This window comes from Manis pentadactyla, chromosome 9, assembly GCF_030020395.1.
Source record: "Manis pentadactyla isolate mManPen7 chromosome 9, mManPen7.hap1, whole genome shotgun sequence".
NCBI lineage: Eukaryota > Metazoa > Chordata > Mammalia > Pholidota > Manidae > Manis > Manis pentadactyla.
This window is the reverse complement of record NC_080027.1, coordinates 117,157,875-117,175,188: the sequence shown is the minus strand read 5'-3', so window position 1 is coordinate 117,175,188 and position 17,314 is coordinate 117,157,875. Positions and strand designations below refer to the sequence as shown.

Below are 17,314 nucleotides of genomic sequence, written 5' to 3'. Positions count from 1 at the left end.
TTTCTGTGCTACAGTAGGATACTAACTCAAACTTAAGTCTGGGTCTCATCTCTACAAAATCTTACTGTAAGCCCAGTGCACAGCCAAGCATCAAAGCTTCGATTCACAGGACTGAAAAAAAAGAGGCGTGTGTTTTTTTAAAACATCCCTAAAGATGACCCACCACTCTAAACTTTAATAACCTAATAAAATTTGCTCCAAAGATCATAAAATTGCGTTTCCTATATGTGCAAAGTTGAGAGTGCTAAAATGTACCTCAGAATAAGTAGATAATTAGGAAGTGAGTGGTTTTAGCTTATCAGAGGGAAAAAAACTTAATTATTCACTGTAGCCGGGCAACATTTGCTCTGGCTGCTCCTCAGTAAGACATACATGCCTAAACCTTCCACAGAATAGACATTTAGAGCTAACCTTCACTTTCTAGAAAGGCAGGGCTTGCCTTTCATCCTGTGTTCTCTACTGGGATCTTCCTTTTCTTCTACCTGTGCTGCCCCCAGCAGGCAGTAACACTGGCTGGCTTTGGGTTGGCGGGGGGATCCTGGCGAGGACACATCAGTCTGGATGGCTAGGACAAGGTGGCTATTGAGAACACTAAAATATGAGCAAGTACCAAAAGGACGTTTGTCCTGCGGCTGCAGTGAGCAGGAGTTGCTTTTACAGTGACCTAGGAATAGTGTGCAGAGCCCTGCTAGAGTCTTTCATGTATACGAAAGAGTCAGAACATAATAGCAGAAAACTTTATAATAATGTCTGACTTCTGACTCTGTCACAATCTCCCTGCCCCCCACAAAAAACGGTGGTATTATTATAGATTCTGAGATTTATCCTCCTTGTCTATTTTAATGAAAACTAACAAACCCAATCTCTGAACATAAGGATGGATACATGAAGATGGAAGGATATTCTAGAACTTAGAATTTTATGTGGATAGTCTGTAAAACATACTTTGCTAAATGGTTGTAACACTCAGACACAATCATCCTGTTTTCATGCCCCAATATTTGCCTTAAAGTCTTCAATATCTATACATATGTATTTATGAATGCATGTATGTGTATAATAAAGGGGAACAGGCTGCTCTGGATGCCTAAACTAAGCTGAAAAAAGGCAAAGACAACATAAGGTAAAATACAAACATAGACTTTATTAAATGCTGCTCAATCCCCCAATGAAGATCTTTCATTACAAAACAGTTTTCCACACAACTGTAAGTTAAGAGATTGGAATGGTACTCTGATAACAAAAGATGTGAGAAATACTAGACCAAGTAAAAACATGTAAGACCTCTCTATAGTCAGCTTTTTCAGAACTCTACAGAGGAAGCCTACTGCATTTCCTTTAGATAGAGCCAGGCAGTGACAGTGAGGGCTCTGCGTCGCCACATTGTGGGACCCAGAGCCTCCATCCCGGGTCCGGAGGAAGGGCCGCTCGTGAGGGCTGGAAGGGCCCTGCCTTCAGCCTTGGGAGAAGAGGAGGAATGGCCGGGAGGCAGGCGGGGCGCTCACCTGCGCCGCCTCCACTGCTGTGTGCTCAGCACTCGAGAGTTGCAGACGAAGGGGATATTCTTGAGGAACAACCTGAAAAATCTGGTTTACTGTCCCAGCTTTTATATATTTTTTGTGCTTTAAAAAGCCTGGAGATTTAAGTTTTTGCTCAAATCCCAGAGTATAGTAATACCTCTAATGCAGGCAGCCTTAGGGCAGATGGTTCCCCTGTCATATTTCTGGGAAAAGCTAAGGGAAGGGAAGGACTATACCTTAGTTTTATTTAGGAAATACTCTTTTCCTAGGACGTAACTAAGGTCTGCAGCAATGTGAAAAGCACATAATAAAAGGGAAAAATATACAGAGCAGACAACTATATCTATGTGCAACACAATCAAACAATGAATTCAAGTCATAATTCTTACCACTCCCATAATTATCTCACTCATATCATAGATGATAAAGTTCATTTCTGTGAAACTTCAGAAGTGACACAAATGAATGATTAGAGAAAGGTTACAATATACTGTTGCCATGATAGAGCACAGGGCTATGTTTAGTCCATATATTCTTTCATTTACAGTTGCCAGAAAAAAATTGGCCTTTTAATTATATTATACTGATGAGGTTTGTTTTGTAATTTTTACATTATTTCAAAAAAGTGTACAAACTGCCTATCCAACAGAGGTCATAGGCTTTTCTTCTTTATTCATCACTTATATTGCTCAGAATACTGTGCATGTTGTAAGCACTGTTCTGCTTTTCCAGAGCTTTCTTTAGCTTTAGCTCCTCCAATTTTTTCCATAATTCTTCACGTTCCAATTCCTTCTTTTTCTCTCTATGGATAAATCAATTTTTGTAGTCAGAAACTTCTTTTTAGAACCTGAAGAAACATGCTGACTGGCAGTTGGTGAGAACACACTGTTCACACACATTTCACTTAAATCCCTCCACTAACCTCCGAGGCTCATTACCTGATGACCCCTTGCCACTCTCCTCAGTGTCATTCTACACTGCTTCCTCGCGAACTGCAAGTTGCTACTTGCTTTCCCCTGCATGTCATCACTACTGCCACTATGACCACTCCATTTTCTGAGCTTTACAGCTGACAAAGCACTTCTGCAGTAACTCACATAAACCTCCTCCTGCGGTCGCTGCAGCCTCACAGGCAGTCTTACATACAGGAGAACTGATGGGCTGGCCCGTGGTCAGTCTGGAGCTATTTCCAGTTGGAATGAATGAACCCTCATCTTTTCACATAATCTCTAGCTCCTAACCAGTCTGTGTCGTACTATTTCTTGTCCCTTACATGTCAAATGAAAACTTTAAAGTTTGAATAATATCTAAAAACAGCAAAACAAAATATTTTACATGTTTCAACTCTAAGGAAAACATTTCTAAGTAACTTGGACCAAGCTATTCTGAAGGGCAGTGTAAACATGTGAACAACCATGGGCTTACAGTTCTGCAGTTATTTAAGGGGACATAGGTGCTGATTTATGCAGACAGCAAGATACAAGGAAAACCCTTAGTCATGTGAAATACATATTTTTTCAAATATAAGTTTCATATGATTATAGCCATCTCTCCTTTTTTCCCACTGGTTCCTGGGTCTTAAACTATGTGTTTAGTTTCTATTCCTGCCTGAAAGGTGGAATTTAAAAGAAATAATGTGTTGAGTTAGTTACTGATGGACCATATGGCTTTGAGTAAGAGCTATCCTTTCTCTACTTGCCACGAGAAAGCCACAATTAGAACTCAGTCAAAAAACAGATCCGCTTTTCCAGGTTAGGTAACATATGTTTTAGATTTAAATGGTAGCTCTTACCTCAAGTGACAGGTGAGCTCAGGTATAATTACTGGCCACCAACAGCTTGAATTAAGTATATAGGAAGGAAGCGATTTTTAGATTATTCTACAGAATAATTTATGAAATTCTCGAAGAGGTAATCACTAAGCTGAGTTCCTAAATGCTGATGTGGGCTATCATTTATTTTCTGAAATAATGAAATACTTAAAACAGTAGTACTAAACCAGAGGTATATCATGTAAATTACCTTCCCAAAAGACAGCTATGCTGACTAATATACCACCTTGTTAAAATATGCAGCTTAAAACCTATCAAACTATTGAGCAAGGAAGTTGAAGAGTAAAGCTCAATATGGAAGCCTATGTGGACAAAAATGATTTCATAAATGTAAGAAATCAAATTGTACAAAATTGTTGAAGTCTAAGGCTCAGAATAAGATCAACAGGACATAGGATGCACATTAAAATAATAATCTAGCCAGTAAAGTTTACCTGGAAATAACACATTTTATAACTTTCAACTTTGTAATACTTAATGTAATTGACTTCTTAAACATTGTAATTTTAACTTAAGATTCCTTATTAGACTGAATCACATTCAACTAAACCTAAACTGCAAATATCAAATACCTTTGTCTTTCAGCTTTGTATGAGCTGGTAAGTTCATCAAAAAGCTTGCCATTCATTTCCATTAGGGTTTTCAGCACATTGTATACCAGCGCTACAATGGTCCTAAAATGAAAATAAGCCAGGTCAGGGTTATTGATGTTACTAACAGATAGGAAATCTAACACTGTCATCTCTGAATGCTGGCTGATTCACCTAAATCCATTTTAGAGATGATAAACTGAAGTACAAAGGGATCAATTATATGCTCAAGGTCACACAGCCAGTTGTGATGGAGATGGTCTGGCTGATCACTCATGTCCTTCCTCCTGTATCATGTTTAAACTCTAACTAAAAATATACAAGTTATATTCACATCTGTTCTAGTGTCTCTTATCTCAAACCCTGAGTAGTAGCATTAAGATGAAGTCCAACTGCTGTAAGTTGTAAAAAGAAAAGTAGAAAGCAGGGTAAGGATGTCATGGAAGTTAGACTATATGCCATCTAAACATCACTGACAGGCCCTTAAACACTGCAGCTCCCGCTGGGACAGTGCTGTCTGCAGAGGTGAGGTCATATCCCACAGCAGACCCACCCAAGCTGGCATTCCCACCATTGTTCGTGTGTCCGCTACAGGCACTGGGTTGGTCTCCCCAGCAGGGTTTGACCACACACTGGCACAGAATGTCACACCAGAGTCCTACCTTCAGGGACATTTGCAGTCTTAAATTGAAATTAAGGACATACACATTTACAACTTTATAAAGCTCTGTATGTAAACTGTAGAATAAAATTAAAACTATGTGATGTTAACCTTGAAATAAGTTCCAAATCTGTGTAGGTTTCATGTATGAGTTAGGAGATCAAGGACAAAAAGGTTAAAAAGACACAAGCACAACACAACCCAAAAGACACTTACGGATTCCAGTGTTCTTTGGAGATTTTGTACAAGCTGCCAAACATAATTGGCAAAATCTTATCAATATTTTCCTCAATCAAACTAAGAATATATTCATTATTCCAGAAGTAGAGTGCCCTTTCTGCAACCTAAAAAAGACATTTAGAAACATCAACATTCAAGGAGAAAAGAGGTAACAGTATAAGTATATACTATAAAATGGCTTCATTGAAAACATCATACCTGAAAATGAGAACTGGATACACACTTGGATATCTGCTTAAAAAGGGGCTCTTCAATTTTTTTGAATTGTGTTGGTTCAATAACATCTAAGATTTCTTCAATTTCTCCTAAAAACATCACCTAGGTTAAGAAAATGTTCTTTTAAAAAACATAATGACAAATTATGTCATTTAGAAAACATACAGATGAGAAGGTTAATCTACAAATCACACAGTAGACAAAAGTCTTGGTGGTACATGCAGTTTGCTATGCCATACAGCCACTCTACCAAGTCTCTCATCACCATAGAACATCATCACATCTCCTGCTTGGTAGTGACAATACAGCCAGCCCAATGAAGCATTGTTTACAGCCCTGAAATTGAAATAAAATGCACTATTTTTGTTGAACAAAAAACTCACCTCTTTCTGACTGCATGTTTTTGGCCAAAACTTCAACAATCCTCTGATCACCTGCAAAAAAGGAAATGTTTAGCATGAACTAAGCATTGAAGCTGGTTAATCCCAGGACATGTTTAATAACTGATTATATCAACATTCATTCTGAAGTAGAACAATATTAGTTAATATCCTAGTGTGTCCTCACAATTTCTGCTCAGCTTTAGGCTTTAATAATTCAACAAATATTCATTGAGTGCCTGTGTATCAGATACTGCTCCAGATGTAGGGACACAGTGATGAACAAGGAGGATGAGGTTCCTAACTTTCATGAAGCTAGGAGACCAGCATAAGTTATCAATTAAAAATATTTTTAAAAATAATTTTAATAGTAGTAAATGTTACTACTGAGAAAATGGGGGAAAATATGGCAATGACTTGGCGTAAGGGGAGGAGGGTATTTTAGGGGTGAACTAAGGACCAGATAATTCCTGTTATTTAAGCCAGTATGAAGCACCACAAAAGCCAGAAAGCTTTCCAATTTCTTTCATGGCTAGCACAATCTTAACCAAAATACCACAAAACACAAAGGATTGTGAATCTGAATGAACATAGTTGCAAAAATTTGTAACTGAATGCAAATATTAAACTTAATATAACAGTCTATTAACAAAACAATGCTACCTGCCCAAATTAACTTAACTCCAGAAATTCAAGGATGATTCCACTCATAGTTAAGGGAGAAAACTATACCATAATTTCAAAAGATTTTGAACAGTTATTTCGTATTTTTGACTGGTAAAAATGTAGTAAGCTAGAACTAAGACTTTATCAGAAGCCATTAGCAATCATCTTATAAAAAGACTTCTTGGAAATGGGCTGTAAAACCATCTGGACCTGGTGCTTTTGTGGAAATAGATCTTTGACAGCCTTTTAGGTTATTTTATAGTTACAGGTCTGGTCCAGTAACGGAGAATGCTCTTTCAAATTACAGTTGGGGAGAACTTTGTTCTGGAGCCAACCCAGTAAGATTAAAAGGATTTGATGAATAATGTTGGAAAGAAATATCAGAATTATACTTATGTGTCTAAATATATGATAATGATATACCTCCTTAATATTATTTTTAACTGAAAAATTACTAAAATGAGTAGGAAAACTCAATATGTGGCCAGATAAAACATACATAAAAATATCAGTAATAATACTCAGATGAAAACAAAATACATAAATAAAATTCTCAAGAAATGTTTAAGATTTATATGAAGAAAATGCTACTGAAGATCATGAAAGACTACAAATAGATGGGATGATTCATTATCGTACAGATGCTACTCTTATACTTAATCTGTAAATTTAATATAATTTCAATCAAATACCAATTGAATTATTTTCTGAAACTCACATTTGTTTTAAAATCCATAAATGTAAGCAAATAACCAAGAATTCTGGGGGTGTACAGGGAGAATTAACGGCATGGAAGGAACCTGCACTATTGATATCAGTAATGAAAACGATGGAATGAGCATTGAAACTGACAGAAAAGACACATGAAATCTAGACAGACTCATGTATACATGGGGGTTTAATATATGTCAAAAGTGCATTTCAGTTCCATGGGAAACATGACTAAGTGGTGGCATTTGCACTGCTGGCTCACCACTTAGAAAGGAAAAATGTAGCTCCTTTGGTAAGCAGACTCCTAAGATGATCTCCCACAGTTCTTATTTCACAAATTCATACTCTTGCGTAATCCCCTCCCGTTAAGTGTGGGCTGGCCTAGTGATTTGCTCCTAACCAACAGAATGTGTGTGGCAAAAACGTGATTTGGTTACAAAAAATCATAACTTCCACCTTACTAGCAAACTCTCCCTAGGGCCTTTTCATTTTGCTTTGATAAGCTGCTGTGCTGGAAAGGCCTATGTGACAAGGAACTGAGGGCGGCCTCAGATGAAAAGCCAGCTGGGAGCTGAGGCCCTCAGTCCAGCAGCACTTGAGGAACTGAATTCTACCAACAAAACCACGTGAACTTACAAGCAGATCCTTTCTCATCTGAGCTTTTATACGTGACGCCAGCCCTGGCTAAGACCTTGGTGGTACCCTTGTGAGAGACCCTGAAGCAGAGGTCCCAGCTAAGTTATGCCTGAATTTTTGATTCACAGAAACTATGAGATAATAAATATTTGTTATTTCAAGCCACTAAATTTTGTGATAATTATGCAGCAACAGAAAATGAATACAGTTCCTTATCCTCATCACATGCAATTTTGATTTCAAATGGTGTAGTGGGTTGAATTGTGGCCCCCAAAGTATGTCCATGTCCTAAATCTCTAGAATCTAGGAATGTTACTCTTTTGGGAAGTAAGTCTTTATAGATATAATCAAGGATCTCAAGATGACATTCATCCTAGGTTAGCTGGGTGGGCCCTAAATCCAACAATTGTCCTTATAAGAGAGACAGAGGAGAGACAGAAGGGGAGGCACAATGTGACACTGGAGTGATGCAGCCACAAGTCAAGGACACCGGAAGACACCAGACACTGGAAGAGGCGAGCTCCTCTAGAGCCCCTGAAGGGGGTGCAGCGCTGCCGACACATTGATTTTGGACTTCTGGCCTCCAGAACTTGAAAGAATAAATTTCTGTTATTTTAAGCCACCAAGTTTTTAGTAATTCGTCATGGCAGCCTAGGAAACTATTATAAATGGAATAAAGTTTTTACAGGTTAAGAACCAAATCCACAAAGTAAGTAGAATATGATACTGGAGAATATTTTTACAATCTCAAATGGTGGAAGGATTTTCTTTTAGTAGACATCAAGGCCAGAAGCCATAATGAAGAATAGATTACACTCAAAGGACTAAAAAAGGCAAAGACTAAAAGCAGTATATTCAAAGTTAAAAGAAAAACTCCCAGTGGATAAAAAATATTTGTAAAATATAATAAGAAAAGGGTTAGAGGTAGGTAAGGGACACAGAAATATAAATGACCAATAACCATATAAAAGGATGGCTCAAGCCTGTGCCAATTAAGACAGTAAGTATTCAACAATGAGCAGGGAAAGGGAGAACAAGTATCTTCATATTTTGGGTTGGAATATTAAATTGTCACAACTCTATAGAAGGAAATTTGGAATGTTAAAATTTCCCTGTATTCTTTGACCCAGCAACATGGTTTACAAAAAAATTTACATACAATAACTTGTTTTTGGTATAGTTTTGAGGGTTTTTATATGTAAGATATCTTTTGTAACCAGCACCACAGACAGGACACAATTCCAAAACAATTCCAAAACCCTCAAAATATCCTCCTTACCCAGCAACATGTTTATAAGTAAAAATTCCAGTAACTCAAGTGTCCAATAATTGAGGATTGATTGATGTTATGGTAATCCATATAATGCAATTTGATGTGACCAGTGAAAAAATGAAGCAGATTAATATGGAAAGATACACATAAAATACTGAGAAGTGAAAACTTGATGAGCACCGTCCCACTGTTTAATCTACGCATAAATATATATAAAAATTTCTAGAAATACATTCAACAACTAGAATAGTTATCTCTAGGGGACAAAACTTCAAGGAACTTCCTCCACATTGTGCTTTATGATTCTGTAACGTGTGAAGAACCAAATTAACACGTTACTTTTATAAACAGAAGTAACAAAGTCATTTCCATTTTAGGAAATAATTTCAATACAAGATTTGGGTACATAAAGACTGTAGTAAACTAGCCAAAGCTCTTACTTATTTATAATTTGTAGGAGGCTTAGATACAAATGCCACGTTTCTAGAAAATGAGTTTTAAGACTCAAACCCAAGTAACATGGCCATAATCTTTGGCGCTGGAATGGCCTATAGTAGAAATCCCAAGATCTCTAGATCTGCAGATCCTTATGAATTGAAAAATATTTTCCTTTGTCAACTTGGCCATTTTACCTTACTATCCCCTTACCTGCTCCTATTTCCATTAACCCAACTCCTGTAAGCCAGATGTCTGGCCATTATGCATCCTCTCCCTGATCTACTCTTTAAAAAGAATCAATAACCTGTCTCCCCTATTCACCCTATATAAATTTTTTTTTCACTCTTTTAAGACCCACTTTTTTAATATTAAGGTATCATTGATATACACTCTTATGAAGGTTTCACAAGAAAAACAATGTGGTTATTACATTCACCTTTCTTATCACCCCATACCCCATTGCAGTCACCGTCCATCATTGTAGTAAGATGCCACAGAGTCCCTATTTGTCTTCACTGAGCTACACTGTCTTCCCCATGACCCCACACACACCATGTGCACAAATCATGATACCCCACAATCCCCTTCTCCCTCCCTCCCCACCGGCCCTCCCACACCCCTCCCCTTTGGTAATCACTAGCCCCCTCTTGGAGTCTGTGAGTCTGCTGCTATTTTGTTCCTTCAATTTTGCTTCGTTGTTATACTCCACAAATGAGGGAAATCATTTGGCACCTGTCTTTCTCGGCCTGGCTTATTTCACTGAGTATAATACCCTCTAGCTCCATCCACGTTGCTGCAAATGGTAGGATTTTTTTTCTTTCTTATGGCTGAATAGTATTCCATTGTGTGTATGTACCACATCTTCTTTATCCATTCGTCTACTGATGGACACTTAACGTTGCTTCCATATCTTGGCTATTGTAAATAGTGCTGCAATAAACGTAAGGGTGCATATATCTTTTTGAATCTGAGAAGTTGTTTTCTTTGGATAAATTCCTAGGAGTGGAATTCCCGGGTCAAATGGTATTTCTATCTTTAGTTTTTTGAGGAACCTCCATATTGTTTTCCACAGTGGTTGAACTAGTTTACATTCCCACCAGCAGTGTAGGAGGGTTCCCCTTTTTCCGCGTCCTCGCCAGCATTTGTTGTTCCTAGTCTTTTCAATGTTGGCCATCCTGACTGGTGTGAGGTGATCTCATTGTGGTTTTAATTTGCATTTCCCTGACAATTAGCGATGTGGAGCATCTTTTCATGTGCCTGTTGACCGTGAAGTGTCTGTTCATATCCTCTGCCCATTTTTTAATTGGGTTATTTGCTTTTTGGGTGTTGAGGCATGTGAGTTCTTTATATATTTTGGATGTTAAACCCTTGTCAGATATGTCATTTACAAATATATTCTCCCTACTCTAGGATGCCTTTTTGTTCTGCTGATGGTGCCTCACCCTATATTAACTTAATTATATTTAAATTATATCTATTTACTAATCACCAAACATGAACCATGACTTACTATGTTATGGGTTTTGTCTGTCTTAATTCTAATGAGTGTTATCATGAACTTGTATTAGGTTTTAATCCATTTTAGAAGTTTATGTGGCTTCATGTAAATTCTGGACTTCTATTTCTCTTTAAAAACTGTTTTTAGCTGTTTCCCTAAAGAACTGCAAGTCTAAAAGTCTAAAAACTCAAAATATCAGGGAGTAGAAAAATATCCTTTACATGGACAAAGCTCAAATCAAAGGAAGAATACAAAGTACCTGATTTTTCATGCATCCCTGGGGAAAGTCTCGGAGAGTTCATGATACAAAGAGAATCTTATCATTTTAGTCCTTTAAACCTTTTGCTATTCTTCAAGAACTCTTTGTTTAAATATTTAGACTTAGGATACTTAAAAAGCACTCTCTCAAAATAATTATTTCATCAAAGCTCTAAAATGTTGTTTTCTATGTTTTATGCCTTTTATTTCTCCCTACCTTACATTTTGTTTTTCTTGACTCTGAATCTTTATATTCTAAGCAAATAGTAAGAACTAGAATTCAAAGACTGAATTACTATGCTGATTTACAAAGTAAACAACCTTTATTCCAAGACTGTATCTTAAATCAACAAAGGCAAGGAAATGTTTTCAATCCTTATCATGTGGTGTATCATTAATAAAAAAGAAAATCCTATTTCTTTAAACAAAACTCAAGGGAATATTTTTAGGGACCCTCACATTATGTTTTAATTTTAAAAGGTGAAGATTAAAAAGATTATAAATGAAGATAATACATAATACAAAATTTCACTATAGTCATTTGGTCCTGTCATCACATATCTCAACTACTATGTTACTACCAATCTATATTTAAATTATTCAAGACACATTTTAACTCATGAGAACTCCCCCTCCCAAACCTGATCTTTGCAGATTAACCTCACATTCCTTTTTCTATTTGCTAACACTATAGGAGTACAAAGAAAACCACAATGAAATGTACCATGTAGACCAAAGACAAAAATAAATAGAACACTTACTGGTTCTGTTAGTGTTGTATCTTTTTCCAGGAACTGCACAACACAGTAGGCTAGCTAAAATACAAGGAACAGTTTATAAAAATTACTGAGTGAAATAACAGTAAGATACAGGATTTTTATACTTAGCTAACAAAAATGACTAATAACTATTCATTTTGGCAAATTTTACTCTAGTTTATCTCAGTCTATAAAAATGAATATACTATTCAACAATTGTGTAACATTTTAACCTTAAAAGTAATTAGTTCAGAAAAGATGTTCTTTTTCAATAGTAGCTTCTGAAATAAAGTTAACAGAAATAAGACTAGAGCTAACATTTAATTTTTCAGCATTTTTGTACATGAACGCCTATACTGATGTGGTATTATTCTCAATATTAATAAAGGAGACTGAAGTCATTCTCTAGGTTATCAAGGCTAGGTGGACATTCTGCAGATATGTTGGATTTATTAAAAAACATAATTAGGTCAGGGCCTGGACTAAATAAGAAAACTTGATATTATCTTTCCTATTTCTATACTTAAAGTGCATTGAAGTTAGTTAATAACCCTACATATCAATTTTGCTTTGGGCAACTTACAAAGCAAATTGCTTAATTATACTTAAATTTCTGCCTCAATATTTCTCAGTTTCTCTGCCTATATATCAGTCTTTGAAACAATATTCATTTCATGTGAAATTTTTCTGAAACTTACCTGAGCATGAAACAAAGCTAATCCTTTTGCAGTATGCATAGGAATAAGAACCTTCATTAGAAATTGTTTATGTTCTGCTTTCAGTGGCAATGCAAAGCCATTGATAATACTGGAGGGGAAAAAAGGCAGGGGGAAGGGTTAAGCAGTTACTACTTTGTTTCTGAAAATTATACCCATGAGTACACAACGATCAGTGCTCTGCTTCAGTCCTAGTGTTGAATGACTTACTCATCTTCAAACTACTTTAGATAGACTATTACTAGGAAGACCGTTTCACTAAGTCATTCAATGATCCCAAAAGAAAACTAAGACCGCCGGTGAACGCCCCAGGAAACAATTTCTATCTTCGTTTTCTATAATTCCCATCACTTTACGTCAGCATTGTTGCTGCTATTTTCCTCCCTAGAGCACAGGAGAGTCCCTAATTCTGATAATATTGTCAGAATTTCCGTAGTTTCTTAAGTAAATGGGTAGTTTCTCTTATTTTATTAAAAGATGTGAAATTAAGAGGTAGTTCTCTCCATAATCATTCTCTAAATATTATAGAGGAGACTAAAAGCATTTTCTAAATAAAATAGAAAGACCTAAACTTCTCTCATTAATACTGCTGTGTGGTAAATAAGGAAGGCAAAATGTTCATGTAAACTAAAATCAAAGGCTATAAATTCATCTAAAAAGAACACATGGATTAGGAATGGTCTATCAACATCTGAACAAAAATTCTTGTAAATTCATCAAAGATTCACTACAGCTTATTTCATCTCCCCCCAATCAAATCATATAAATTTCTGAGGCAGTCTGGCAAAATCAGGCATACAACATGCCACAGTTTCAAAAGCAGGAAGCCTATTCTGAAACAGATGTCTTGCATGGCAGTACTTTAATATGCTGACCTCCTAAAAAGCTATAATAAGAATCAGTTGAGAAACTGTGCCTTGCACTCTATAAACTCTAAAATATGAAATAGTATCTCCAACCCTAGCTAAGATTTTAATACACAAAACATTCAAAATTACTTCTTAAAAAGAATAGAAAGACTGACCTACCTTCCTAATATTTCAAGGAGTTCAGCAACACCATTGAAATGTTCTGTTTCATATATAAACCTGAATTTAAAATAAAACAGATGTAATGAAAAAGCAAACATCAGCAAACTGAGAGAAAGAGACAGGAAGGCAAATAAATCAAATGGCAAGAAACATACAAGCATACTTTAGGAATTCTCTGTAAGCTATTTTGCCCCCCAAATCAGTTACTTAGCAATATTATAAAAGGAGGCCTATTTCCAACTAAACCACATATAATTTTTGCTAAAATTTGCTCTATATTAAGGTAACAGAATTTAATTTCACCTGGAGTATTTAATTTACTTAAAAATTTACAGGAAAGATGTATTTTCTCAAAGAAATATTTTTCAAAATAGGAAACCTCTACTCACAGGAAAATCTAAGAGAAAAGGACCCATATGTAAGGAAGTTACTTTTATTCAGAATTTCTCAAAACCTAAACTACACAGTCTGCCTAGCTTTCCAAGATTAGGACTGCCTTTAAAGCAGGGGTCATAAACTCAAATGACCACAGAACAGGGAAGATAACATAAAGGAGGACAGAGACTTGGAGAAAGAGGCTCTCTCTAGAGGAGGCAGCTGTCACTTATCTCGAATTGTTACAGTGTGGGAAAGCTAGCCTAAATTTTGCCAGACCTTCAATTAAAACCAAACCAAACCTGCAATGTGGGTTACTGAAACAAAAACTCCTAATTTGAAGCAACTACTTAACAGATTTATCATTTACAAAATAGTCAAAAGATAGGCCCCACATAAATTTAATGAGCTTTGTCAGAAAATTAAATGAAAGTACTTCCAAGGACAACTAATTTAAATAGTATTTATGCCAAATTTTGTAAACGAAAAGCTCACAGAAATAGACAAATTATCTCAATAAGCCTTAAGCATGAATAACACTGGTATTACTTATTAAAAAAAACTGTCTTCAGTACTACTATCTACTTAATGAGAAGCAAGTTTCTAAAAAGTTAGATGCAATTAACTGATGTCCACAAAATAGGCTTAATGTTAAATTAGCACATTTCAGATATTAAGAACTAATCTAAAGGAACTAGAATAAAAAACATGGAGGTGGAAGTGCTATATATGAATGTGTAACCAATTTACCTGAGAAAAATGTTGTTAATTTGTTTTCTGATGAATGCTCTTAGTCCAAGAAATTTCCCATAAATCCGATGCAGAACAGTCTTCAGGAAGTCACGTTCTCTGGGATCTTCACTATCAAAAAGCTCCAGGAGCTTTAAAAAAAATCTGAGAAATTACTTTTTAAAAATAATTGAGCTAAAACTTCACTTTATTCTAATTTTGATTTAAATATAACCCATGAAGTCTTTAAAAATTTTAAAGATTCCTCCTTATCAGATTGATTTTATTCTTGCTAAATAACGAAGCTAAAGAAAGCTTAGGGCGCATTTCTTCTCACTTATTTAATTTAAAAAAATGACACTTTAAGTAAGTGACTTTAAATGACACAATAAATAAGATAAACACTTTAAACTGTAAAAAATTTTCTTGACTTGGCACTCATTTTAAAATTGTATCTTGCTCTCAATTACTAAACATGGCTAATAATGTTAGAGTACTGAATGAAATTTAAGGATGTAAGCTTTTTTTTTTTTTTGAGAGGGCATCTCTCATATTTATTGATCAAATGGTTGTTAACAACAATAAAATTCTGTACAGGGGACTCAATGCACAATCATTAATCCACCCCAAGCCTAATTCTCAACAGTCTCCAATCTTCTGAAGCATAACGAACAAGTTCTGAGATGTAAGCTTTTTGATAGGAAATCAAAAATACATATAAAATTTTGTTTGGGGATTGAAAATCATTAAATAAATGAAGTTTAAAACATAAACATGTATAAATTCACATTCCCAGTTTACTAGATTTATACAAACCAAGCCTTTTTTTGTGATTTTACACTAAAAAAATTCAAGTCACCATGCCAACAGCTCAAAAATTAATTATTTAGTTAGTATGTTATTGGCAGATACATACTAACAGAGTGGTAAATCATTCATGAAATAACACTGAAATAAAAGATGAGATCACAGATTTTTATTTAAAGCCAGCTTAGCAAATGGCTGAAAATTTTTAAACCAGTTCAAATTGACCAAATCAACATTTTCCTATGCCTCTACACAATTTGTTAGCAAAGGCAGGAATAGAGAGGTCTTTGAAAAATTTTAAGTAAAAAAGTCAAATTTTCATTTTAAAATGGTAAACTGAATCTTCTGTCAAAAATTACTGTATTTTAGATGGAACATTGGATTTTCTTAGAAAAAATATAAAAACTGTTTATAATTACCTATGATGTCATTAAGGAATTTTATGTTCTATACTTTGGTATTGATAATTACAATCAAGAAGGCAAGCTCTGCACCTCACCAGTTCTTTTTCCATTTTTTCTTGAATTTTATGTAATTGTTTACATGTGTGTCTTCTACTAGAGTGAATATTTTTGAGGGTAGTGATGATTTTACTCTTATTTCTATATGCCTCAAGGACTGTCTTATTTATAGTTTGCTTTCTTTGCTCACAAGGTTATTAAAGTACTCCATGAGGCTCTCGCAAAACATATCCATGAAGTATGAGAATTTACGTTAACATACCTAATAAACTGAATTCAAATTATTCTAATTAAAAATGATTAAACTACTCTAGACACGCAAATCCAAGTTTCTGATGTCAGATTTTCTTGGAATATATCCTTTCAAATAAAAGGGGCTCTTACTTGTTAAGGCTGTCATTTATAATTCAAGAACTAATAAAATTTAATACAAGTTGATCCTCAAGGGGAAAATATTAAACTAGAGATTAGTTTTATTAGCTAAGTGTTAAATCTATTTAAAGAAATCTATTTTGAAATATTAGAATCTAATCTGTTTAGAAATATAATAGTCATATAATGAAGTACACACAAAACTAGTAATCAGGAAACTATGTTTCTTATTCTGGCTCTGAAACTTATGTCTGTGATTTTAAGGGTAAGTCATTACCTCTGAGCTTGTCTCTTCTTTGATAAAATGAAAGCTGAGACCATTTTTTTTTTTCAGAGAAGGAAGGTAATACCATGGTCTGAGAGTCTAGTTCAAATCCTGATTGTGCCATCACCTAGCTGTGTGAAACTAGACATGGATTAGCTCTTTACATAAAAGCATATGAGGATACTGTCTGGCACATAAAAAGCACCCAATACATTGTAGTTTCCTTCTTTCTTCTGTAATGCTATAATTTGAAAACTATATGGAATTATGCAATTTTTTCTTCTCTTGAAATAATGAATGTCCAAATTTATACTTTAGATTTTATCCTGTATTTCTAAGTTCTATACTACTTAATCAAATAATTCCAAATACAAAAGCTGAGAATTCCTATACATACTATTTATTAAGAGCAATAAAGAGAAGTCATCTCTGAAAGCAGTCATATAAATGACTAAAAAAATTATTGGGCCTTGGCTTTTCAAGTAATTCAGGCGTTAAGAGTAAGTAGAAGGTGGAAAATGGGTCCCACCTTCCAGTTTTCTTTTTGCTCTCTCTCAAGCTTACTGAACAATCCAGCAGCGGAAATAATTCAGAATGCAGCCTGAGGAAGCACTGAGGCAATGCCCTCAACCTGCTACTATCTTAAATGCAATATAATACGGCATTACTACACTTCCTTAGTATACTGCATTTATTCCTTCTATAGCACATAAGAGCTCTTACAGAAGGAATATGCAGTCATTTGCAATTACCAAAAGAGCTCCATTTAATCTGATCTTCACTGGGTATTGAAATGTACATTTTACTGTTAACACACACTTAATATTTTGTCACAGTTTACGAAGAACTACTTGAATAGTTGGACACATTTTTTTTAAATGT

At 35.2% G+C, this 17,314-nt stretch overlaps 1 protein-coding gene across 1 annotated transcript in view; it reads right to left on the bottom strand.

The window, feature by feature from the left end:
• Positions 1-1,124: 1,124 nt before the first annotated feature.
• PPP2R5A (protein phosphatase 2 regulatory subunit B'alpha) overlaps positions 1,125-17,314 on the bottom strand; it is a 54,830-nt gene continuing 38,640 nt past the window's right edge. The window contains exons 5-13 of the mRNA XM_036912470.2: positions 14,549-14,679; positions 13,421-13,480; positions 12,375-12,483; positions 11,680-11,733; positions 5,442-5,492; positions 5,041-5,160; positions 4,819-4,946; positions 3,924-4,025; positions 1,125-2,322 (exon numbers count right to left, since the gene is read on the bottom strand). Coding sequence (XP_036768365.1) covers positions 2,190-2,322; positions 3,924-4,025; positions 4,819-4,946; positions 5,041-5,160; positions 5,442-5,492; positions 11,680-11,733; positions 12,375-12,483; positions 13,421-13,480; positions 14,549-14,679 — 888 coding nt within the window. The 3' untranslated portion in view covers positions 1,125-2,189. The remainder of the gene's footprint in view (positions 2,323-3,923; positions 4,026-4,818; positions 4,947-5,040; positions 5,161-5,441; positions 5,493-11,679; positions 11,734-12,374; positions 12,484-13,420; positions 13,481-14,548; positions 14,680-17,314) is intronic.